Below are 27,572 nucleotides of genomic sequence, written 5' to 3'. Positions count from 1 at the left end.
TGTTTATTTTCAAAAGAAAACATGAATTGGCAGTAAAAATTTAGAGGGAGGAAAAAGGCAGAAACTTTGTTTTCATGGTAAAGGCCTAAAGTCCAACTTGCAACTCTCAGGCTAACTACATGAATTCTTGGAAAAGAACTTGTTTCGTTTTGAAACTTTCCATTAAAACAACACATATTGCTATCTCAATATATATGTTACACTTAGATTTATTTCAAATACCATTTTTTGTATGCGCTCTTGAGATACTAGGTTTCCTATTTCTTTAGCATAAATTAAATTCAATTTTTCAGAGCATATGTGCCAACTTAAAAAAATTATCATTGTCAAACAATTTCTGATTGGGCAATTTTAACTTGATATTATGCTCCATTCTATTCTCCCAGGTCTTTCTCAGTGCCAGACCTCCTGGTCTTGTCCATTGAGGCTTCAAGAACTCTTTACATCTCATGATTCATTCGCCCACAGAATACAGACATGATTTCTGATTTTATGCAAGAACACTGCATGTTCAACTTAAATCTTTTTAATTTCCTGAAACAATTACCTTCACGAAAGCTAGTCCTCTTCTTTACCAATGTTTCAGAATCACAGAAAGCTATTAATGATTAACATTTCTGTATATATATCTAACTTGCCCTGTCACATTATTGTTTGGTTTCCAAGAACTTCTCCTCTAATCTCTCATTGGCCACTATCTCTAAGATTTTGCAATCTTTTCCTGAAAAGCCTGTCACTTCTTTCATACCTGACCTCTGATGGAGCACAGATAAGTCTTCCTCCCCCATTCACTAGAGAATTCAACAACACTCTGTCTTAGGTGGGGACTGACTCTGTCGCCCTTACTCAGGATCCTTATCAGCTTTTATTATTTTGTTTGTTTGCTTTTAGAGATGTGATCTCACCATATTGCCCAAGCTGGCCTTGAACACCTGGGCTCAGGGATTCTCCCACTTCTGCCTCCCAAGTAGCTAGTACTACAGGTGTGTGCCACTGTGCCTGGCTTTCTCATCAACTTTCAAAAAACTCTAGTCCATTTCCATTTTTAAGAGTAGGGCATACTGGATCACTGAATCTATTAATTTTCTTCCTTCCTTCCTTCCTTCCTTCCTTCCTTCCTTCCTTTCTTTCTTTCTTTCTTTCTTTCTTTCTCTTTCTTTCTTTCTTTCTTTCTTTTTTTCTTCTGTCTGCCTTTCTTTTTGTTTTTGTTTTGTTTTGTTTTTTTGAGACAGAGTATTTCTCTGTTGCCCAGGCTAGAGTGCAGTGGCACGATCTCACCTCACTGCAGACTCCACCTCCTGGGCTCAAGCCCACCTCTTGCTCAGCCCCCCAAGTCACTGGCAGATGCCACCGTGCCCAGCTAATTTCTTTATTTTTTTGTAGAGAAGGGGTTTCACCATGTTGTCCGAGCTGGTCTCAAACCCTTGAGATGAGGCAATCCGCCCACCTTGGCTTCCCAAAGTGCTGGGATTCCACGCATGAGCCACCATGCCTGGCCTCTATTAATTTTCAAAACATTTCATTTAAAATGTCAGATTAATTCTGAAACCAAAAATACTCCATGAGCTATCAGTACGACTCTACAGATTTAAAAAATCCCCAGTATAGTAGAGCCTAAAACATTCCAACATGGTATCAGCCCTGCTGAATTCCAGTCCTGGCTCTGCCACAGATTGAGCAGGCTTGAGCCATTTTTTTCTGGATCTCTGAGCATCATTCATCATTCATCTCTCCAGACATTAGTTATCTATTCATATTTATCAGTCATGTGCCAAGGTTATAAAAGTGAACAACGCAGTCACAGTGGTTTACTAAACTGGCTTTCTAGTGAGCTGTTACTTCATCTTTATAACAGAAATAATACCCATCTTGTAGGGTAAAATTAAATGAAGTCAAACATGTAACACATGTGGAAGTCAATTAATGATAATGTTTATTATCCAGTACTTAACACAGTGCCTAGCACGTAGAATCTCAAACCATATTTGCTTCATTCATTTATGTATTCATTATTCCTGTCTCTACCCATGGTGCCTCACCACCTCTACACCACCCACCCACTACTTCCTTGTCCCTGAAGGTATCCTTCTCATTAAGTCTCCCAGCTGAAATCCTTCAAGGTGAGATAACCTTTTCAAACCTGACCAGTACAGTTCATAGGAAGCTACACCTCAGCCAGAGTTATTTTGGAAGCTATCTCTGAGGCCCCTGCACAGCCAAAAGAAAAGCATCCACAGTTCATGGCAAGTCATTTACTACCCAGAAAATGCCTGGATTTTCTTAATCCATTTGTTTATTTTTCCCAGGTAATCACTTCAACATGAAAATGATGCAGTATCTCCCATTTTATTGATGAGAGGGTTTCCCCCCCCATTGGAGTTGCTCAAAGAATCTTCATACATTGTTCATTAAAACAATAATAATAATTTAAAACATCTTTATTTAAATCTACTTTCTATGAAATGGATCCACTCTCAAATATACAGTTGTTTGTAGTTACTAGCTCACAGTCTGAAAACTGAAGGATATTTTATAAAGGCATTTGTGTGTTGAAGTATCAATATAAAGTGTAACTCTGGAAAGACCATAACATTTAACACTGTATTTGTTTCTAGACACCGTGAGAAGTTGTGTAGCAAAGTTGTTCTTCACCTGCTCCCTGAAGGGTCATTACTGCCTATACAGTAAGTCCAGTTTTATTCTCATCAGTCAAGAACCTCAGCCATGGATCCAGATCATGTTTCTATTTCAGCAGGTTTGTATAATTTGTGTTCATCAGGCTCTTTAATGAGCCTGTGGGATATGGGCTTATAATCACTTTTATTGAATTATTCTTTGGCCAGAGTTGATATGTAGATAACAGCAATACATACATATTTCATTAATAATTTTAACCTCTTTTTTATATTTTAGGATAGTTTCCTTATAAAAGAAGGAATTATTAATCAGTTAGCCAAACATATTAATATCTTAAATATCCTTAGCTTTAAAAAAGAAGAATGAAAGGGAAAATATCTTTGGTTAAACAACAGCAAAAGCAGTGTATTTGGGAGAATAGCTTCCCTTATGTAGTAGTGCTAGCCTTGATTTGTCTAGAGTCTTCCAATCTCCAGTTAATGTTAGTGTTAGTATATTCTTTTTGACATTGTTAAGATACTAGAATGTCTCTTTTTTTCTGTAGAATATATGTACATAGGTGAAATTATGTAAAGAGCAACTTACAACTTGAGAATGAAGAATTTGATGCAGAGATGTTAGCATCAAAAGAGATTCTTATTTGAAAATAGTTATCTCAGATGCACTAAACTTTCATGTAAAATTTGAACATAGATTATAAAATGTTAGTAGTAGAAGGAATCTTAGGAATCATTTTTACAGATAAGAAAACTGAAGGGCAGAACTCAGATTATCTGACCCCTGACCCAGTGGTCTTTTTGTTGTCATACATATGTTGAAAAATAACGTATTTTTATTTTTAAAATGCATTATTTTATGCAGCTAGAAGCAGGGAGGGCAAAGGCAGAAAAAAACAAAATGCAAATGTTATAACATGGCTGAAAAGCCAAATGATATGACACTTTATTTACTTCTGTTAATAAAATATTTTCATAATAGCTCCTGTAAAAATCACCAAGAAGACAGTTGTATTTCTTTATAAAATAAAGTCAGGCTTATTGGAAAATAATGAATTTTAATGCTGAATACATTATAATAATAAAGTAGAACTATGGTAATTAAGAAAAGAGACAGATTGGATATGCCTTAGGAATACTGTTTTTTTCTAAAACGAGTCCTCTTATGAACATTTAATAACATCTCATAGAGAACAACTCACATTTTGGTGTGAACCAAATTGTACGTGAATACAAAAAACAGCATTGACTGTCCCTTTTCTTGAAATAACGGCCTTATTTTTCTTCTCTTTTGCTTATATTTTTCACTTAGTTTTCATCAGTGATTTTATATTTGGTTTCATCTTTGGCTTTGTTCTAAACAGTTGTCAGTTTTCTGAAAACAAACCAAGAAATCTTGATGGGTTTTTTTGCCCCTCAGTATTATTTTATTGACTTTGTCTGATTCTTTGTCTTTCTCTTTAAACAAAATCACCAAAAAGCATCTGTGTATGCTATGTTTCTTCTGTGTTCATTTTACTGTAATGATTTCTTTGTTTTTCCACACTTATGATATTGTGTCATCTTCTGCCTGAATTCTGACTTTGGGGTAAATAAAAATCAAACTTTGACTTGATATTAATAATTACAACCTGGCACTACTCTTGTGCATTGGGCCAAACTCTTTGCCTTTTCTGTCAACTGCACACATTCATACAGTTCTCAAATTCACAGACTCCAGTCTAAATGCTTCTGTTTAGATTGATGATTCATTAAATCTGGTCCTGTTCTTTAAATGAAAAATTGGGTGCTGCATCAGTTTTTGATAATAATCAATAATTTCTCAGATATATCCACATTATGGGTTATGTAATTTATCTATTGCTGGCCCTTAAACTTTTTAAATCTGTGGATCACTAACTTGAGCATTAAGATCCTCCATCTTTTCCCATTCAGTACTAGAAATAGTTCATTTTGATGATAATAATAAAATTTTTCTGGAATAGTATTTATTAATCTTCATTCACTAAATAGAAGGTTTGTACATACAAACCACTTAGTCTCATACATCAGTGCTTAGACAGTCATTGACGTAAAAAGAAGATATGATTTCATAAGCTAATCTCATTATTTTATTATACATTATACATAAAGGATCCTATGTATCACACTGTATGTACATAAATGGTATTTTATACCTTTATAGATGTTCTATACATTTTTTAAAAAATTGTTTCTTTGAATTGAAAAGCTTCTTACATTTATAGGTATAACACTATCATATGTGAATGATTATTAGACATATCATTGATTAGTAAATATACAAACACAAGTTAAAATCTTTCTTTGAAAAGTTTATTTTCATTGGCTTGAATGAAATACATGTAAATGTGATTTTCTTTATGTTCACATTCTTATTGCTCAACACTTAGAGAATTTATCTGAAAGTTTTAAGAATATTCACACATTATACATTTTAGAATTAAAACTATTTTTCTGTCCCCAACATACCCACTCCTACTGTTCATATTTGATTAATTTAATAATGAACTTAGTTGTTTAATATCTACTCTTCGTGATCTACTCTGTATAAATATACTTGATTTTTGTGCTCTACTTTGATTTTATTCCTTAATTCCCAGATCTTTGAGAAAATAAATATGAATATTTATATTAACCATATTCCAATTAAGGAGCATCTTTGGGAAATCACTGAGATAAACACTATATTACAAAGGTTAGGCATACTTATGGATATCATTATCAACTGCCTTGAAAATACTATGAAATAATTTTAAATTTCTGTTAAAAAATGAAATCCTGAAATATATCATATGTTTGATCTTTTTTCGTTTAATTTTTTTTTTTTTTTTTTTTTTTGACAGAGTCTCACTCTGTCTCCCAGGCTGGAGTGCAGTGGTAGGATCTCGGCTCACTGCAACTTCTGCCTCCCGGGTTCAAGCAATTCTCCTGCCTCAGCCTCCCAAGTAGCTGGGACTATAGGCACATGCCACCACGCCTGGCTAATTTTTTGTATTTTTCGTAGAGACGGGGTTTCACCATGTTAGCCAGAATGGCCTTGATCTCCTGACATCGTGATCCACCCGCCTCAGCCTCCCAAAGTGCTAGGATTACAGACATGAGCCACAGTGCCCGGCCTCATTTAAATTTTAAGAGAGGTAGGGGTCATGCTATATTGGCCAGGCTGTTCTCAAACTCCTGGTCTTAAGCAATCCTCCTGCCTCAGTATCCCAAAGTGCTGGGAATACAGGTTCATTCACCACGCCCAACCCCCATATGTTTGATCTTTAAGACAGATCTTTTTCTTGTTTCATTTAAATTTGAATCATGTTAAAGTTCAAACCAAGCCTAAACAGTGCCTTGAAATCAATCAAACAATACTATTGAGACAAGACATAGTATATTCTGTTTCTGTCTTTAATGCCCTTTCAGAGCCTGTTTCCTGAACCCCTGTCCATTCAGAGTCATTCTGTGCAATTTCTCAGAGCACTGTGGGAGAAGACCAAGGCAGGGGATGCTCACAGCTTTGAAACAGCCATGATGGAGTCCACGTTTCCACAGCAAAAGGTAAATGTTCCTTTCCTTGGCCATGTTACAAGCCAAGATTTAAGATTGTCTTGAAACAGTTTTCCTTTTTTTTTTTTTGTTAGCAATTTAATTTCTTCCTTCTTTCCTTTACCTTTTTTTTTAATTATTATCAGAAAACCCTTATAAGTAATTATTTTCACGTGGTACCATAGTGGATTCAGAATAGAGTGGTACCAGTAAACAAGGACATTGCCCTTTGAGGTCTATATACTGACACAATATGGTTCCTTAGAACCACACAATAACTGCATGCATACTATGAAATAGAAAAGATTTTACAACTGGGTGTGGTGACTTGTATCTGTAATCCCAGCTACTCAGGAGGTTGAGGCAGGAGGATGATATGAGGCCAGTAGTTCAAGATTAGCCTGAACAACTTAGCAAGACTCCATCTTTAAAAAAATTTTTTTTTAATTAGCCAGGCATGGTAGCACATGCCTGTAGTTCCACTACTCCTTGATCTTGGTCTTCCCAGCTCCAGAACTATAAAAAATAAGTTTCTATTATTTATAAATTACCCAGTCTTAGGTATTTTTTTATAGGAGCACAGTGACTAAGAAAGAAGGCCTGAACTAAAGTTAGAAGTTATAGGAAGATTGGAGAGCTATTAAGAAAGTCAAATTAACAGGACTTGCAGCCTATAAGAAAAACAGAAGAATCCAGGATGACTCCAGGTGCATTGTTTGGCTAACTGGATGATAATATCACCCTGAAAATGAGAAATCACAAAGTAATCTGATGGAACACAAGAAGATAAAGCATTCTGGTTTACATGTTGAATCCAAGCTGTTTATATGACTAACCAGGTGGTGGTGGTGGTTAAATGCCAATGTGGGCTTCAGGAAGAAAGCTTTGACTGGAGATATGGATTTGGGAGTCACAAGCTAGCACTTAGTGTCATGGCAGAAGACTGGATTGCTCAAGGGAAATATGTATACTGAGAGAAAAGAATGGTTATTAATCTCTTCTAGTAAATATTATCAGCTTCTCTCTTTTAGCCCTTCCCAAACTCAAATATTCTGATTATTCTTATTTTGACTTTTAGATAACCCAGGAATAAGTATTCGATGCTTACTGAGCAAACCAGATGTTCTGCGAGTATATAATCATGGTGTCTGTCCTTGTTTTACTGTTGAAAAGGGAGACAAGCATGCCAATATTAAACAAATTCATAGTACAAATGAGTAGTAAATTAAGTACTCCAGAACTGATCTCTTGTGAAACTAACAAAGTATCTTTTAAGTGATGAAGAATTCTGATAATATGAAAAATGAGCATAATTAATCAGAAGTTTATTTGTAATGGTCTGTAAGACACTAAAAACCCATCAAACTATTGCATCACTGCTTTTTGGATTGTGTTTAGGAATTCAACGTGCAGTATTAAAAATAAAGGAAATGCCACAATTGCTTCAGTGTGGAGTAAAATGGAATTCTTTGCACATTTCATTCAAATTTTCAACTGTTGCATCATATTTGAAGACAGTGCCTCAAGTTCTCATAAATTTTTCATTGCTAACTGTATTTTAACTAGAGGCAACCAGTAAATTAAAACTTGGCAGGCTGTTTCAAATCCTAAGAGATTAAAAAAAAAAACTTGGAAAACTACTTTTGTGCATACTCACAAGTATACTTATTCACATTTCTTGTATTCCATGCTAATAAACATTTCTCTAAGGGAAAATTAACTATAAATCAAATTTAAAAATTTTTAAAGTTTTATAATTTGGTTTGTTCATGAGTAATAGAAAAAAACTTTGATACCTGCAATGTACATTGTGTGGCAAAATTATCTGCCCAAGTATTTCTCAGGTACATTTTTTCCTATTTTTTATGAAGTATTCTCTGTACTAAGTTCAAAATAGTTAAGAGAATGATGCAAAGTCTGCTTTATTTTCACAATAGGTGCCATATAGACATACATTAGTGATTTGAAAGAGATGGCCATGTGCGTATCAGCTGCAATGACGGAGTTTCACTGCAGCGAAATGGATTCAGGTACACAATAAAGAAAGAAGAAATTCCTAATGCCTGAGTATCTAGAATATAACATTCTGGACAATATGAAGAGAAGTTTCTTATTGTGGTTGCTTTTTAACAGAATCTTGGAATTTTGGAACTAAAAATTATCAGTGAGATATCTATTAAATTGCAAACTGCTTGAGGGCAGGGATTTTGCCATATTTACCGTTGTATTGCCAGAGCTACACAGTGCTTGGCACACACTAGACTCTCGTTAAATAATACGTATCAATTGAAGAAATTTAAAAATTCTGTCATTTTCTGGATGTTAAAATCAGAAGCAAAGGGACCTGTTGAAGGTCAGTGGCAGAGCTAGAACTGATACACATACACTTGCGATTTCAGGGTTGTCACTGATGAATCTAGTACCTCCCTCCTCTGGGCCCAGGAGAGGATCACATTTCCGTGTCTACTGAAGCAAAGCCGGTCATGTGACTTGATTCAGCCAATGAAATATGGGAGGGGATATGTATCACTCCAAGAGGAATCTTTTAAAAGCCAGTGTACTATTCTTTGCAATTCCTTTTTTCCTTTACCGTGATAATGATGATTGTAGGAGCAAATGTTGAAACTGAGTTGCCAGAAGATGAAAACAGCCTGGAATTCTGAGCCACCACATGGAGGGCTTCTGCTCTAGAGAGCCACCCAGTCCCACCACACATTTTGTATGAGAAAGAAACATCTGTTGTTTTGTTAGAAACTGAATTTTTGGTATTAGTTATAGCAGCATAACCTGCCTTTCTTGATTCATACACCTACCAGAGTAGTTAAGCATGTTAGCTCTGAATCACCTCGCTTTAAAATCTGGCTCTGCTCCTTACCAGCTCTATGTCCTTTGTCTCTGTGCCCAGTTTCTTTACTTGTACAATGGAAATAATATTAGTACCTACCTCATAGCACTGTTTTGAGACTTGAGTGAGTCAATACATACAGAGCTCTCAGAACAATGGCCACACATTGTGATCTCTCAATAAATGTTAGCCAATATTCTAATCCCTAGCCAGCACCCCACCTCAAATAACACAAATTCAAACCCGTCTTGCATGAATTAAAGGAGGTTCAGAGTGGAGGTAGGAAGATGAACCTGACTGATAATCTCTCAAGTTATTGTACTCTGCTACTTTGGTCAGACCAACATTACCAGAAATGTTTTCCAAATTTCAATTATGAATTTTCAGTATAAAATTCAATGAAATTCGGCCAGGTGTGGTGACTCATGCCTGTAATCCCAGCATTTTGGGGAGCCGAAGGGGGCGGATCACCTGAGGTCAGGAGTTCAAGAGCAGCCTAGTCAACATGGGGAAACCCCATCTCTACTAAAAATACAAGTATTAGCCAGGCATGGTGGTGCATGCCTGTAATCCCAATTACTTGGGAGGCTCAGGCAGAAGAATTGCTGGAACCCAGGAGGTGGAGATTGCAGTGAGCCGAGATCCTACCACTGCACTCCAGCCTGGGAGACAGAGCAAGACTCTGTCTCAAAAATAAATAAATAAAATAAAATAATAAATAAATAAGTTCAATCAAATTATCTTTTGCAAACTATATATCAATCTCACAAAGGCATCAAAATGTGGAAATGCTTATGTAATATAATGCTAAAATATTTTTAATATATAAAAATAAAAGTTTAATATTAGTGAACTTAGTAAAATGCATGAATTCAATAGTTCAAATTTTTAAAACTTATCACTTACATGACATTTGATAAAATCCAACAATCACTTTACTAACACACAGTTTGTATAAAAATTGTATTAATGTCTGTGTCCCTAATTAGATTGGATTTCCATGAGAACATATGCTTGTCATTGTACACCCAGCACCTAGAGCATCTCCTGGCATACTGTTGACACTCAGTGATATGTGTTGACTGAATAAAGTGAGTGAGCACTTTTACTAACCAGCAATGGAAAGATGTGTTCTTAGCATGATAAATATTTGTCTGATAACAAAAGAGAAACTATGCCTAGCGGTGAACAACTGAAGATGTTTTTATTAAACAGTGAAATAAAACCAGAATATCCAGTATAATCTTTATAATTTAGTATTGCTCGAAAGCATGAGCCAACTTGAGAATATAAGCTCCATGAGAGCAGGGATCTTGTCTGCTTGTTCATTACAGAATCCAGGATATCTAAAGAGTGTGCCTGGCTCATACTAGGCATTAAAAATAATAATAATAACAAATAGAAAACAACACAGAAATAAGGAGTATACTATTTGAAATAAGAAGATAAATTCAACATTACTTATAGTTAATATTAAGATAAAAAGAGCACTATTAGAATTAATAATAATAATTAACTTTACTGGGCATTTAGAATGTGCCAATAATTATTCTGTTCATTTATTATCAATTATTTCACTTAATCCCAACGATAACACTATGAGATAGACAGCATTATCATTATCATCTTACAAATGAGTAAACTAAGTAGAAGAAAGATTAATTTTCTCAAAGTCACAGAGCAATGGAGAGAAATAGACTTGAATGAACAGTGATATTACCACATTCCTGATTGGAAATAGTAAATATTACAAAAATGTTAATACTTCCTTAGTTAATTAGCACTTTAACTGAGTTCCAATTTAAATTCTAAGAGAATTATTTTTTATCTCTTATGAAGTGATGGTAAAATACAGCCAGAAGGATACATAGGTGAGACTAGTTTGAAAATTTTTGAGAGGGGCTAAAAAGAGGACATTGCAAAACATTAAAGCATACTATAAAACCTACAATTATTAAATTACTCTACTTTTATGGAAAGAATTAATGCAGATAAATGGAACAGACTAGTCCAGAAACCAACACAATTATATACATATAATCAGTTAATGTATATATACAATTGTTTAACTACATATGAAACAAATCCTTTTGAAAAAGCCTACATAAAAGAGCATGATATCAAAATCCTAGAGCTAAATTTATACATATAGAAAAAAATGTAAAGGTATTTGCTATAATTAGAACTTAAACAAGGATACCTGTCATCACCTTCAAAATTTATCATTTTACAGTGATCCTACCCAATGCAGGGAGACAAAAGCAGGTAAGTATAAGGATTAAAGCAGAATAAACCAGAAAGAGAAAGAGATAGAGCTGAGAGGGAGGATGAGAGAAAGATAAATTATTTATAGACAATACGATTATTAGTGTAGAAAATTCAAAAGAATCTAACCTTTAGAACTTATACAAAAGATCCATAAAGTTATTTGATATAAGATCAACATATAAAATCAATAACAGATCTATATATGAGTAATAACTAAATAGAAAATGTAGAAAAGCATGCCATCTATAATAGCAGTAAAGACTCTAAAGGACCTAGGAATAAATATAAGAAAAACTGTGAAACTCTTTAATGATAAAACATTTTTAATATTAATGAAAAAAATTTAAAGACATGAATTAATGAGAAGATATAACCTTTTCATGGTCAGAAACAACCATTATCATATAAATGAAAATTTTCTCCCAAATTAAAATGTAAGTACAATTTCATAACCAATCCTAATGGCAACAGACTTTTCTCATGGAGTTTGACAAACTGGTCTTAAATTTAGAATAAACAAAATCTTAAGAAAGACTGTGGGGGAGGACATTTTTATGCTAGAGAAAAAGAAAACTCATGTGATTATTGCCACAGGAATAAATTAATGGTAAATAATAAAGAGCCCTGAAACAGTCCCAACCATATATGAAAGCCTGGTAGGTGATAGAGGGGGATTACAAATCAGTGAAGAGAAAATAAAATATGTTTTAAATAATGTAAGGACATGTAACTTTTCCAAGCTGAAAAGATAAAAATAGATCCTTCACAGACACCATATAGATCAATTAACTCAAAATAAATTAAAGGCTTAAATGTAATCAATGAAATCTTATAACAATTAGAATAAAATATCAAAAGTTATCTTTATAACTCCAGGATAAGAAAAACTGTGACAATACAAGTCTTGGCAAAGATGTGAAAAAGTGGGAATGTTCACACACTCTTGATGGAAGTAAAATAGGTATACCTGTTTAGAAAAAAGAACACTTAAGAACACACACATATATATATGTGTGTATTAGTCATTAATTAGACTCAAAAATGACAGCTAGATTACTATTAAGATGGGTGAGTAACTTTCTTTCTGAAGTCTTAATTCTCTTTAAAGCTGATCATAAAAATGTTTTTTTTTTTTTTTTTGAGACGGAGTCTCGCTCTGTCACCCAGGCTGGAGTGCAGTGGCCGGATCTCAGCTCACTGCAAGCTCCGCCCCCCGGGTTCACGCCATTCTCCTGCCTCAGCCTCCCGAGTAGCTGGGACTATAGGCGCCCGCCACCTCGCCCGGCGAGTTTTTTGTATTTTTTAGTAGAGACGGGGTTTCACCGTGTTAGCCAGGATGGTCTCGATCTCCTGACCTCGTGATCCGCCCGTCTCGGCCTCCCAAAGTGCTGGGATTACAGGCGTGAGCCACCGCGCCCGGCCAAAATGTTTAAATACAAGATTTTTATATTACAGTATATAAAATGTGCTGATACTACTCAGCTATTAAAAAGACAAAAAAATGTCTTTTGTGGCAACTTGGATGGAGCAGGAGGCCATTATTCAAAGTGAAGTAAGTCAGAAATAAAAAAACCAAATACTATATATTCTCACTTGTAAGTGGGAGCTAAGCTATGAGTATGTAAAGGCATACAGAGTGGTGTAATGGATACTGGAGACTTGGAAGCTAAAAAACTACATATTGGGTACAGTGTACATTACTTAGATGAAGGGTGCACTAAAATCTCAGACTTCATTCATCCATATAACCAAAACCCACAAATTTTCATTTACAGACTTCTTAAAGAGCAATTTGCGCTTTATAATATAATTAATGGTTATATTATAATTTCATGTGCCCTATTTTTCTGCAGTTCTATTTCTAGATGAACTCTTACATATGTGCATCAGAAAACATGTACAGAAATACTAACTGAAGCATTTTTTGCAGCAAAAAATCAGGAGCAACCCAAATGTCCCTTGATAGAGGAATGTGGAAAAACAACGTTGTAGTATAGTCATGTTACACAGGCAGGTAAAATGAATTAATTACACCTATATGTAATAGCATGGGATAAATCTTGAAAATACGATATTGAGTTTTAATAAGCAAGTTGCAAAACTATGATATGAATACTATGATAGCATAAATTTTACTGTATAAATTTTTAAAACACACCAAGCAGTGTTATGCATTGTTTATAATACATACTACACTTATGATAAAAATACACTATATTTAGAATTATACCAAATTTATGATGAGGTTGCCTTTGGGTAAGGAGAAAGTGAGCAAAGGAAGGAGGAAAATGTTACTGGGGAAGGGAATTAAGGCGATCTCAATTTCATCTGTAATTTTATTTTTAAATAACCAGAAGCAAAATATTAGCATTTGTTAAGTCTGGCTGGCAGGTACATGGGTATTTGTTAAAGTGTCTTTTGTAGATGCTTTTCTGTCTTTGTTTTTTAAATTTAATTTAACCTATAACTAATGTCAAAGAGTAAAGAATTGATAGGTTTGACTACATAAAATATAAGTCTGTAAAGAGCAAAACCTTTTATGCACAATAATTTTAAATGAAAATATTTGTAACAAGCATGAAAAACAAAGTTTAACATCCTTAAGCTACTACTATAAGTTCATGGAAATCAATAATCAATGAGCGAAGAACATGAGCAAATACTTAGGAGACTCAGTCCATAAAAGATATTCAACCTCATTAGTAGGCAAAGTAGTCAAAGTTAAAATAAGTTACCCTTTTTAACACATTTTTTAAAATACAATAATCAGTGCTGGCTTGAGCAAGAGAGTTAAGGCACTCACACGTTTCTAAGTTGAAGTGTAAATTATTTCAACATTTCTAAAAAGCAGTTTAGCAATGCACTTCAAGAGTCTTAAAAATATTCTTGTCCTTTCACACAGTGATTCCACTTCTAGGAATCTGTTCTAAAGAAGTAATCTGAAACGTGTACAAAACTTAAGATAAACAAACGCAAAAAGCATTGCAGAGGGATTTGTAAATAGCCTAAATGTCTAAAGATAGGAGAATGAAATTATTATACATCCATATAAAAGAATATTTTTGTAGGTCTAGTCCTGAATCCAGGTAAAAGAATATTTTTAAGACAGATAGATAGATGAAATGGAGAGATAGGAAGATAGATAGATAGATAGATAGATAGATAGATAGATAGATAGATAGATAGACAGACAGACAGACAGACGATACAGAGAAAGGGAGAGAATTATTTCCTGGCTGTCTCTGCTGAGAGAACAAAAAATACTAACAAATCCTGAAAAGTCATGTTTATGAGACATGTTTAATGATATGAAACACACTTATGGTAAATACCATATTTCAGGGTACAAAATTATTTTTATAAAGAATATTATTTGGAGGATTACCCATTAAAACAACCAAAAGGAAATATAATAAAATGTTAATGATATAGCTCTGGTTGATGGGACTAGCATTTTCTTATTTTTCTCTATATATTTCTTTTATAATCAAGGAAAAAATATTACTTTAAGTTATATTGCCTTATGTAAATGAGCAGTTTACTTGAAGAAAAATAGATTCTAAGACAATTAATTTCCATTGTAAAATAAGGATTTTAGAAAGATGGTGGAAAAGTAGTTGATTTATTGAGGAAATGAGAAAGACCCCCATGGAGCAAGTAGAAATTACTATTAATAATTTCATTTCAGGGCGTGTGCTGCCCAACACTTCAGAGGGAATGGCACTCTGATTATCAGAGGACCAGAGAGTTGACAAAGTTGATTGGAGGATTGCTAAAGGGCCAGAATTTCAGGAAGGAAAAGCATTTATTAACACATATGTTCCAGTTACCAAAGCACAGGGAAATGTCATATGCTGTAGAAATGGGATCTCAAAACTATGTCCCTTACAGAAAAAATAAAATAAACTACATTTACTGCTGAAATTAAATGTGCCCCATCTGGCTAACATTTGGTGATTTGTTTTCAGTCCACATTGCTACAAACACACTTGATAGTTCCCAGGATAATTGACAGGAGTGTCAAGGCATAAATAAAACTAAAACACTAATTTTGGGTGGAACCCAAGGAGACTTTCTGATGCTCCCACAGGCTTAGATCTAGTGTTTTGGGTTAAAGTGTTAATGTGCTTGAATATATAAATGCATAAGTAAGTAAACAAAAGGTGGGCTTATTATATATAAGATGTAATGGTTCAAAGTCTTATGAGAAATTTAAGTCTACATGTGTGATGGAAATGAAAGTGCTGTGGAAGGTCAGTCTCCAGGAGAGCCGTATGAGTATATGTTCGAGAGAACCTTCCTTTCAGGGCAAGCTAGAAGGGTATGGGGTTTGGGATTTCAGAACCCCAGATGGGGGTAGAGGATTCTAGGCTTTTAGGCTATGAGCTCAGAACCAGAAAAATCTGATAGGCAGTGTCTAAGTGGCAAAGGTGAGGTAAGAAGATAAACAGAAAATGTGAATAAGAGTCTACCCTAGGAAGCCAGGTCCAGGGGCTAATCCAGTGATTGAGGGGAAAACTCAGTGAAGACTGCAAATCATGGAAGGACCTGGAGGGCAGATCGAAGGTGGAATGTGGATGCAGAGGCAAATGTCTGGGACACTCTTTGCTCAGGGAAGGAGCTGGTTGGAAAGTGGTAGAAATTGAAATACAGAGTTCAGAGGCTTTTTTTTATCTTTAAAGAGAAAAATAGTTCCATATAGAAAGAATGACATGAGAAATAACATGGAGGAGACAATATAATCACAGCAAAATCATGGTAAATATGACTCTTAAGTTCATGTATTCAGTCAAAAATATTTTCTGCAAAATGCCTGCTCTATATCAACCACTGTGCAGACACTAAACATAAACAATCATGATCCCTGCCCTGATGGAAACAACCAATACACTAAGAAACAAATACACAATTCCACACTGATAGAGACTAAAAGATAATGCCTAAAGAAAATGAGCATTTGTTGGATGTTCAAAGAAGGCTTCTCTGAGCAGATATCAGACAAGTTTTCCTGGCAATGAGAACAATTTGCACAAAGGCCTTGAAACCATAAAACAAAAACAAAAAAGGAATAAGAGAGAAAGGAAAAGCTTTGGTGTATTAGAGCATTCTCTTCAAATGTAAGTCACACATCCCATCAAAAAAAAATTTCTGAGCAAGTACCTTCAATATGTGCATATTTATTTACCTTTAAACTATATACATACATTATTTTACATACTTGTTATTTCACTATAAAACATTGAAAAATAGAAATCTTAAAGGACGAGATGAAAAATAAATAGAAATGAAAGTTCTAATATTTTCTTCCTCCTATATCACAGTGAATGGTCACACCTACGCAAAAGTGAGCACATTCCCTTTTCACAGCCTTGATGGAGTCAGTGAACAAAGGGGAGAGTGGAGACTGTAGAGTTAGTCTGGGGAATTCTGTCCTGGCCTTTCAGACCATGGCAAGGAACTTAGATTGTATTGCAGTCTATGGAAAGCCACGGAAGAGTTTTGAGCAGCCGTCCTTAGTTCAGTTTCTTTGTCCATTTGGGCTGCTATAACAAAATACTATTAACTGGGTGCTTATAAACAACGAAAATGTTTCTTACAGTTCTGGAGGCTAGGAAGCCCGAGATCAGGCAGATTCAGTGTCTAGTGTGAGCCCACTTTCTGGCTTATAGATGTTGCCCAAATGCTGTGTCCTCACATGGTTGAAGGGACAAGTGGTCTCTCTTGGGCCTCTTTAATAAGGCACTAATCCCATTTATAAGGACTCCATCCCCAAGACTTAATACCTCCCAAAGGCCCCCCCTCCCAGTGGTATCACCTTGGGGAATAGGATTTCAATGTATGAATTTGGTGGTGGTAAGGAAACATGAGCCTTCAGTCCATTGCAACCACCTTGTTTTTTAAAAGATCGCTCAGTCTGCTGTGTGGGGAATAGATTGGAAAGGGACAAAAGTAAAATTAAGGAGATCACAAAAGAGACTATTGCTAATCCAGGTGAGAGGAGAGTAGCTTAAACTTGTATGATCCTGGTAGGGATGGAAGTTAATGATGCATTCAATATAACTTTTGGAGGTAAAAGTGACATAACAAGCTAATGAATGGCATGTAAGTGTGAGGGGAAGTGAGGAATCAAAGCTGATGTCAAGTTTCTGGCATGGTGGTATCATTTATTAAGGTGGATAAAACTGGGAGAAAATGAGCTCTGGGGAGGGGCAAGTGAGTGAAGGTGGCAGCTGGGACACAAGGCTTTCAGACATCTGAATCTGAATTTTCAACCACCTGCCAGATGTCCCAGTGGACTTGTCTTTTAGACAGTTGGATATCCAACTGTGAAAGGACTTAGGCCAGGAATATAGATTGGGACATCATCAGCATACAGATGATGAAAACCATGTGAAGACTGAAACAATCTAGGAAGAGAGTTTAGAGAGGAAATGGTCCCAGTTCCGAATTGCATCCAGAGAGCAGCCAAGAAACAAAAGAATCTCAGAAAGTGTAGAGGGCATCACAGATATCAAGAGAGTGTCCAAGAAGGAGAGAGAAAGGAATTGTATGTGATTTGGTAGCCAAATCAAGATAAGTGTCCATTCAACAGGGCAACATGGAAAGAGCAGTTTTAATAGAGTTTTAAGGGCAAGGTACGAACAGAAGTAGGTGGAGGAACAAGAAGGAAAGAGTAAAGAAGGAAGCATAGCATGTGTAGAGAGCTGTTTTAAGCAGTTTGGTGCTGAACGGATTGGTAAGTGGAGGGATTGTAGAGATGAGTAAAAATGGAAGCCTTCGGAGCCTGTTTGTAAATTGCTGGGATGATGCAATAGAGAGGTTAGGACTGATGAAACAGACGAGAGAAGAGGTGGTTACATACAGAACCAGATCAATTAGTAGATTTGATGGTGAAAAGAAGAATGCATCCTTTTTAATAGCTTTTAAATTTTTTTCAGTAAAATAAGAGATGAGGCCATCAGCTGAAAGTGAGGTGGGGAGAGCGAGGAGTGGGAGGTAGGATATTTGAGAAAGAGAAGGTTTGAAATGAAAGGCTCAGAGAAGGGAGCATGAGCTTCCTAGAGAAATACAACAGGATGGTCAGGCAGTGAGGAGCATCCATATGGGACCTAAGGTTGTGGATCTGAAGTAAAGCAGAGATCTGATTTTCTCCAGCTTCAATTTATGATGCTATGATGGAATTCTTCCAGGCTTGGATTTTTTTCTCTTGGTTGAGTAGTAGTAAAATACTGAAATGTTTCGAGATCTGGATTTGAGAAGATGGAGGGTAAAGATGCACATCAAAAGAATAAAATGTTAAATGCTGAAAGGGAAGCATCCACTCATGAGAAAACCAATTTGGGAAACAGAAAGATGGTCTTTAGAGACCAGAAAAAAAAATGGTTATTTTCCGAGTGAAGAAAATGATGGATTTGTGCTGAGTTTCTCTTTATAAGAACCCTCTGCTTCTCCTCATAGCCCCAATACACACTCTACTCTTCACCTTGAAAAAACAGAACAGGTACACCCACCAAGCAACTGGCCAAGGTTAGGACAACAGCCACTAAGGTAAGATGAAGTTAACTGACCATGGCTATGTTTACAGCATGCTCCGTGGATAAGGCTTGCAATGCTAGGTAACACCAGGAGAATTTTCAGCTTAAGCACAAGATGGATTTTTATCACAGTTTATGTAGTATCAGTAGACTCACACTCCTCCACCAGAGCCACGATAGTTCATCTGGGATTAATATGACTAACATAAGAGGAGAGGTTCACACATGAAGAGTTCTTGAGAGAAATGGCATGGCTTTTTACAAGCATGACTTTTATTGTTGCCTTAGGACCACTGAGTTTGGAAGTTCAGCCAAATTCTAAACTTTGCCTCCCTAAATACTATTTCTACCTTCATTTGGATTCATTTCTTTCCCTTAACAGATATACATCAGGGCCCCTCATTTAAACAATTCTGTACACACAACCCATTATATTAAGTGATTGCATATGATTTTGTAAATGCATTACACTTAAGTGACAGTTCTATTTACTATTAAGAAACAGATTTCTTTTCATTGTTATACACTGGTCTGTTGTTTTATAGTCCTTCTTTTTAATCCTCTTATCTCCTTTAGAAAACTATTACCTTTACTCTTGGCTAATTAATATACACTATTCATACCTCCCTAACCACTGTCCATAGACACTGTACTTATACTGTACATATGCTTTTTTAACAAATTTAAATTGGCATAGAAATGTTTTGTCAGTTTAGTTGAAATCCTGGTTTATCACATGTATTATATTTCTTTCATATTTCACAAGCCAGACTGTCCTATAATGAAGCATGTCAATTTTACTGCTGTCATGAACATTCCTTCACAGTTAGCCAGATGTTCTGCATCAGTCAAGGAAATTAAAAAAAAAAAAAGAAAAACCTTTAGAAAATAGTTAACGAAATAACTCTATTCCTGGGGGAACAGAGGTATGCAATCCCTCTGCAATGTCTGTTCTAATCTAATAGTGGTTGGGTTATTTTCTTAAATAATCAGTGCATGAGTAAAATCCTTTTCTTTTTCTTTTACTGCTATCATGGAGAGTGTGTGAATGCCAACAGACACTGGGCACTCTACTATTAGAATAAATAACACCTCTTTTTGTACAAGAAGAAAGTGTGGTAACCAGAAACTCACGAGTGGGGTTTGAATCCTGCCTCCACCACCTACTTACCAGAGCTTTTATCTGACTCCTCTGTGCCTAACCTTCTTTACCTGCAAAGTGCAGAAAATGGCAGTAAACACTTCACAGGGATGTTATGAGATTCAAAAGATATAACACATGTAAAGTCCGTGGAGCCGTGATTGCCATATAGTAAGAACTCCATAAACAGTAGCTGGTACTATTTTATTGCACCTCCTCTGCAAGACCCCTCCAAACAAAATGAATGACTCCCTCAGCCATATTCCCATAACCTTTCGCAGATGTAAATAAAGATGTCAACAACAACAAAACCATTTGATTTTAATGTCTTTCAGCCTCTCGTAGGGTGGGGGATCAGGCTCTTCCCATTAATGTCTGCATGTCCCAGCACCTATCATGGCATCATGGCCTGACGCGGAGCAGCTGCTCAGTAAATGTTTTGAGACTTTATATTCTCAGTCATGATAAAAGTTTTTTTTGGTTTTTTTTTGGTTTTTTTTTTTTTTTGAGACAGGGCCTCACTCTGTTGCCCAGGCTGGAGTGCAGTGGCACAATGACGTCTCACTGCAGCCTCAACGTCCCAGGCTCAATCAATCCTCTTACCTCACTACCTAGTAGCTGGCACTATAGGTGCCCAACACCACACCTAGCTAATTTTTATATTTTTTTGTAGAGACAGGGTTTCGTCATGTTGCCCACGCTGGTCTCAACCTCCTGGACTCAAGTGATCCACCCACCTCAGCTGCCCAAAGTCTGGGATTATATGTGTGAGCCACGGCGTTTGGCCAGGTTTCATTGTTTGAGAATGACTTTTATTTTCACAAATAGCCCAACATTTGTCTGAGCCCATGTGTACTATAAAAAGAGACTGCTCAAACTGAATAAAAATTTCCAAGGTAAAAGCTGGGTTTCACTAAAATAATGAACATTATTTGCCTGTGTGGCTCACAAATATACACTGCAAACGATTCCAAAAGACGTATCTAAAAAGGTTTTGAGCAGAAGCTGTGTCACTAAAATGCAAGTAGTCATGCACGCTTAACACTCATTTCAAAATATAAATTCTGGTTTTGACCTTAAAAAATCATAGCAATTTAGATATCTCAATACTAGACATACCAAGAAAGAGAACAATCGGTGACACTATCAGCTTTTAATTTTAGAATCCTGAAAGTTGCATGTGGATTGGCAAAAATTTTGGTTGTAGGGACATACTACCCTTTCCCCCGTAGGGATTCCATGAATATGGAGTAATTTCTATGTTTTCTTTTTAATTCAGTAAAAAAAAAAAAAAAAAAAAAAAAAAAAAAAAAAAAAAAAAAACCTATTTCCTAAAATCTAATTATGTTCCATATTTTTTATATTTTTATCCTACATTCAATGCAATTTTGGGTTTGATGCCTCATTTCTGGATCTGGTAATTTCTTCTGCCAATGGACAGTCTACTTTGTAACCAACCCAAAGTCCTCATGCTGCATGCAATTCCCTTTCTTTATAGTCTTTTGCTAGAACTGAGAGTAGCCTTAGATCACCACACACTCTAGTGCTGATTTCATGCAGTAGTTCTCAGACCTAGTTTATGCAAGAGTCCCTGGGGCGCTTGTTAAAAATGCAAATTCCTAGGGCCTCTGCAGATTTTGCAAATGATATTCGCTGGGATAGTCCTGTCACTTTACATCTTTGACAAGTTATCCTGGTAGTTCTGGGGCAGAAGGTCCCACAGCCTCCTCTGATAAAACATCAAAACAGAGGCAAAGGCAACTGAGATCCAACTGACTTAGTTTGAGTCACATCTCTACCACAGACATGATCGGGGAACTGGGCAAGTCATTAACCTCACTACAGCTTGATTTCTTCATCTATAACTGGGAAAGAATCCACCTCCCTCATAGGGTTGTTAAGAAGGTAAAATGAGATGATTCATTTAGTTCAACACCTAGCAGAGCACCTGGAACAGAATAAGTGCAGCTAGAAAACTATTACTTCATAAACTACAAGGCTGGGCCCAAATCACCTGTTTAGTCTTCGCTTTTCTGGGTGTAGATATCTTTGTGGCTCTGCCCTCAATTTTTTTCAATTTTTAGCCTCCTCAGTAAGAACTGAGTGCTATGGTCTATGTCTGATCAGGGCCCGGGTACCTCATTATCATCCTATGTGTGTGTCTAATTATTCCCTGAATGGGCACACATCATTGCACCTTTTCATTTCATCCTCATTAGAGTGCTCCATTGGCCCACCTTGTTATTTCCTGTCTCTTCACTAATGTCCCTTTTTTCTGCTCCTTCTTTCAGTCTTCACATCTTCTTATGCCTATTTCTTTCTTCATCATATTAAATCCTTCCTTTTATGCTTGTTCCTTTCTACACAACTCATTACACACCTCCATCTGTGAACTTCATTATTCCATCCCATTTCTATCTCATCGCATCCTCATCATGCACATGTTATTAGCTCCTCTATTCATGCTTAATACTGCATTCTTTCTCTCTGCTTCTTATCTACCACAACCTGCCCTTTCCACCCTCCCATTTAATGCTCCCATTTTTAAATCACATTACACACCCCATGCCTTTATCATTACACTCACCTATTTATGCATCTCATTGCACCATTACCCATGCACATTTTTCTATGCATTTCTGTTTGTACATCTCATTATGGCCTCATCAAGCATGTGCATGTCATTATTCCCCTTTGAAATGTTCATGTCCAGGTTGCATTACCTCTCTTTATGTTTGCATCTCAGTAAATCCAGTGCTCCTAGGTTTGACAACAAACTAACAAAAACAGACAGGTAAGTATGTTACCTGATTTTAGAAAACTAAATATGTTTCCCAGGCACCTAGCATTAGTGTTTCTTAAAGAAGTCATTCATTTCAGAAAGATTTACATATATTTATCTAGCTGAGAGACAAAATCACTATATTTTACATACATAAAAAGGAGCTTCTTATTTTGCTTGATTTCAATTATCATCATTATCACTACTTTTTTTTTTTTTTAGATGGGGTCTCACGATGTTGCCCAGGCTGGTCTCAAAATTCCTGAACCCAAGCAATCTGCCCACCTCAGTCTCCCAATATGCTGGGATTACAGGTGTGAGCCACTGTGCTTGACCATTATCACTACTTTTTATTATTTCTCCACAGTTTACAAAGTGGAGCAATTATCCATTAATTGATTGTGGCAAAAAGTCACTGAAAGAGACAGGTTAGGAATCAGTCATTTTACACTTTGAGGAGTGCATTAAAAGCAAAGAGAAATTAAAATATTTTCCCAAGAACTGCCAGTGAATGGCAGTGGCAGGGCTCAAACTCTGATCTTCTGACTCCAAAACCTATATTCTTCGTTCTGTACCACTCAGCAGAAAAACTCTTATTTCAAAGTATCCTCTCTGTCACTTAGCCCATGCTGTAATAATTCCCTAAGATACAACTTGCTGTCAGCATGCTTTGTTTTGTTTCGTTTTCTAAAACAAAATAGAACATATTTCAAACACTTAGTATTTTAGACCTGTTTCTTTATCTGCAAGTTTGAAGAGCTAAAAGTTAAAGAAACTGTAACATGGAGCCTTCTAACAAGAGAAAGGAGAAAGACTTTCACCACCAAGGCCAGCCTCACACAGGCAAAAGAAGGAGACTCCTCTACGGGTAGTTTCAGGGGTACCAAGAAAGTCCACACACACACACACACACGCAGAACCTTTCTTCCTCACAGATTCTAACCCTTGCTAGTCTCTTTGCTTCACTCAACTGTGTTCTCTGCCTCATTTTTACTTTTCATCAAATTATGAAATACTCATAAATTCAGAAAAGTACAGAAATATGATATCCATTCCTGCCACAGATAGATGTTTATATTTCTTCCATATTTGAATCAAATATCTCCCTTTACAAAAAGAAACTGTTGCAAATATTCTCCTGAGGTTGGTGTGTATTATTTCCATGAATGTTTTTTTACTGTTGTTTTAAACTTTTACCTAAATGTTATCAGATGGCACATATCTTTTGCAATGTGATTTCTGACTTAATGTTATGTTTTTAAAATATATCTGTTCATACATGTAGAGCTAGCTCGTTCATTTCGGCATCTATAAAATTTTCCACATGTAAATAGACCATAATTTACTTTTCTTTTTTGAGACGGAGTCTCACTCTGTTGTCCAGGCTGGAGTGTGGTGACCTGATCTCAGCTCACTGCAACCTCTGCTTCCCAGGTTCAAGTGATTCTCCAGCCTCAGCCTCCTGGGTAGCTGGGATGACAGGCGCGTGCCACCACGTCCAGCTAATTTTTAAATTTTTAGTAAAGACAGGATTTCACCATCTTGGCCAGGCTGGTCTCCAACTCCGGAGCTCAAGTGATCCGCCTGCCTCGGCCTCCCAACGTGCTAGGATTACAGGCAATGAGCCACTGTGCCTGGCCAAGCGTAATTTACTTTATCCAGTTCTCTACTGAGGGATGGTTCAACTCTCTTACAACTGCCTCCATCACTATTACTTCACCAGTGCTTAGCTCTCTGCTGTGTGAAGTGACTAAATGGAGACATTTAAAATTCCAGCATCATGGGAAGAAATACCTTCTCTCTAAGTTCATAGTAGAGTCAGTTTTATTTCCTCTGTAACTATTCAAAGTAGTAAACATTCAACAAAAATGAAACTTTTCTTTTTTCAAGACAGGGTCTTGCTCTGTTGCCCAGACTGGAGTGCAGTGGTGCCATCATAGCTCACTGCCGCCACGAAGTCCTGGGTTTAAGTGATCCTTCTACCTCAGCCTCCTGAGTAGCTTGAAAACAAGTTGGCAGAACCTAGTGAAATTTAGAATGTGAATAATGTTAAATTTTTAATGTATCATGCAAACAAGGTTTCTGGGGCATAGCAGATTATTATTATTTACTTAGCAACAAATAACCTCCTAAGTTTCCTTTTGCCTCAGTTGTTAACCCTGGGGCAACTTGATGAGAACCAGATGTCATCTTACACATCCTAAGGTCTGTACTGTAGGCAAGGAACCTTGACAATATGAATTTGAGTATTTACACAGGGAGTGGAACAGCTGTCCCTGACAGGAGGGAACAAAAATCTTTGCTCCTTGGAACGGGGTCTGGGTTCTTACTTTTACCCTTTAGAATGTAAATAAATCCCTCCAGGACGAAGAGAAGACTAATGTCTTCAACCTGACAACCCAAGCCCCAGTATCCTGGTCTCATCCCCACCTTAAAATGTAAACATAATCTGGGAAAATAAATCTCTCCAGATTGTCTTTCACTTTCTAATTAGTCATAAATTTACTTCTAAAACTTGTTTTTTTAGCCCAGGTCCCAAGTTTCAGTAAAAATTTGTTCAAAAAGCCCTAACTGTGCAGAAACACAAAAATATTTTCACAGCCCTACACTAATACACTATGACACAGCAATTCCACTCCTGAGTGATTATCACAGAAAAATTTTTGCTCACATCCACCAGGGAACATGTATAAGAATATTCCATAGTTACATCGTTGTGTAAATGCAGAGGTGGGGGCACCCTTGGTGCCCACACTAGGGAAATGGTTAGGTAAAATGTGGTGGGTGGTGGATGCACACCATTAAATCACTGTGCAGTTGTAGAAGCAACAGTTGGGTAAATACGCATACAATATCATGTAGAGATATTGAGTGAAACAAACAAGAAACCAAAAGAAACCAAATAGGGTTCACAGCATACCATCATTTGCAAAAATGAAAAATAAACATTGCTACATATTTTTTGAGAATACATATCCATTCCAAGACATGTATCAAACCCAAAAGGTGAGTACTTATATAAAGGGGAGGTTGGAGAAACAGTCTGAGAATTAAAGTGGTATCAGGGATAAAGGAAAAAAAACAAAATTATAAGAATAAGAGAAACACCTTGCCTCCAGCAAAATAACCTACGTGGCTAGGAGCATGGTTTTCTCACTATCTGATTTCAAAAGAAAGAAAAAAAAAAGCCTCTCCAAATTAGTTCTTTAACATCAGCATCCTCTGTAGTATAGTGCCACATAATAGACTTAACAAATAGTACTAAATATTTGTTTAATGTAGGTGGCCGTAATCAATTAGAAAAAGAAAAAAAATCACTGCAATTCTTTGCTTTGCGCCATGAAAGGAGAATATGTAAGTGCTGACTCTAATTGCTGAAAGTTCTGTGATTACATTTTACTGCTGAACCACTGTAAAAATGTTAAAGTTTTCTTGACCTTTTGAACATTGGTAGTGTTTTGGCCTTGCTCCCCCTTTAATAATTTGCTGGTTTTAATGATCTAAAATTTCAAAGAAATTGGATTTATAAAAAAGATAATTGTGGTTTTATCGAGCATTTATAAAACTTGTTACATAGCTTCATGCAATTTACCACCTTTATTTTCTACTCAACTCATACACTTCCATTAGATTTTTCATAAACCGCTTTACTTAAACTCTTGTCATGTTAACTGCCAATATCCTGTAGTCAGATTATTTTTTCATGATTTTTAGATGAGTGTGATTTTGGTGAATTTGACTTTTTAAATTTTATCATATTTGTTAGTTCTTAAATTATGCTTCAGAGCTTCTCTCTGAAGTGAATCAAACATTGTGTTTTCTTCTAGCCACTTGGAGCCAGACCCATAGAATTGCCATGATTTTCCAGGAAGAAATTCAGTTCTTCCCAACACATAGGGACTCAAAGAATAGAAATATAAGTTTATTTAGTGATCTGTAGTGATAGTGAGGAGTTTGCCACATTGGCCTCATGTAGTCATGTATACCTCGAGTTCCCTTACTGGTTAGGCATAGAAATATGAGAGCCAATGGGACATAGCACATGCGTGGTATTCATGCAGAATACTGAAATGCACTATGAGTCTTTCCACATCAGTACCCCACTGCCTCTGCTTAGAGTCTGCTTCCCCATGGCCCACCTCCCTCTCCACCCACCCCAGCCTTCTGCCAAGTTTCAAATTGGGCCCAGTGAGTTCAATTTTCACACCTCATCGCTTCTTGCCATATTGCACAATTTGGAATAATAACATCTCTGATGTTTAAAAATGAAAACTTTGCTCCTGTGACCAGACTACCTGTTTTGTCATATGAAAAAGAAACTTTTTTCTTTTCTTTCTTTCTTTCTTTATTTTTTTGAGATGGAGTTTTGCTCTTATTGCCCAGGCTGGAGTGTAATGGCACGATCTTGGCTCACCACAACCTCCGCCTTTTGGGTTCAGGCGATTCTCCTACCTCAGCCTCCCGAGTAGCTGGCATTACAGGCACTTGCCACCGCACCTGACTAATTTTTGTAGTTTTTTTTTTTTTTTTTTTTTTTAGTAGAGACAGGGTTTCATCATCTTGGACAGGCTGATCTTGAACTCCTGACCTTGTGATCCACCCACCTCCGCCTCCCAAAGTGCTGGGATTACAGGCATGAGCCACCACACCTGGCCTCTTTTTTCTTCTTTTGTAGGTCTCACTCTGTTGCCCAGGCTGCAGTGCAGTGGTGGGATCTCGGCTCACTGCAACCTCTGCCTCCCACATTCAAGCAATTCTTGTGCCTCAGCCTCCCAAGTAGCTAGGATGACAGGTGCCTGCCACCACGTCCAGC

General features: G+C 36.4%; 1 protein-coding gene across 6 annotated transcripts in view; it reads left to right on the top strand.

Moving 5' to 3' along the window:
* Positions 1–27,572, top strand: part of VEPH1 (ventricular zone expressed PH domain containing 1) — a 265,267-nt gene that overhangs the window by 178,039 nt on the left and 59,656 nt on the right. For all 6 annotated transcript variants that reach the window (XR_013414535.1, XM_015131877.3, XM_077994168.1 and 3 more), the window contains 2 exons: positions 2,616–2,755; positions 6,066–6,200. Coding sequence is in view for 5 of the 6 variants with exons in the window: in XM_015131877.3 (XP_014987363.2) it covers positions 2,616–2,755; positions 6,066–6,200 (275 nt within the window). In the remaining variant the exon portion in view is untranslated. The remainder of the gene's footprint in view (positions 1–2,615; positions 2,756–6,065; positions 6,201–27,572) is intronic.

The sequence above is a fragment of the Macaca mulatta genome, chromosome 2 (assembly GCF_049350105.2).
Source record: "Macaca mulatta isolate MMU2019108-1 chromosome 2, T2T-MMU8v2.0, whole genome shotgun sequence".
Taxonomy (NCBI): Eukaryota; Metazoa; Chordata; class Mammalia; order Primates; family Cercopithecidae; genus Macaca; species Macaca mulatta.
This window is presented reverse-complemented; position numbering and strand designations above follow the sequence as displayed.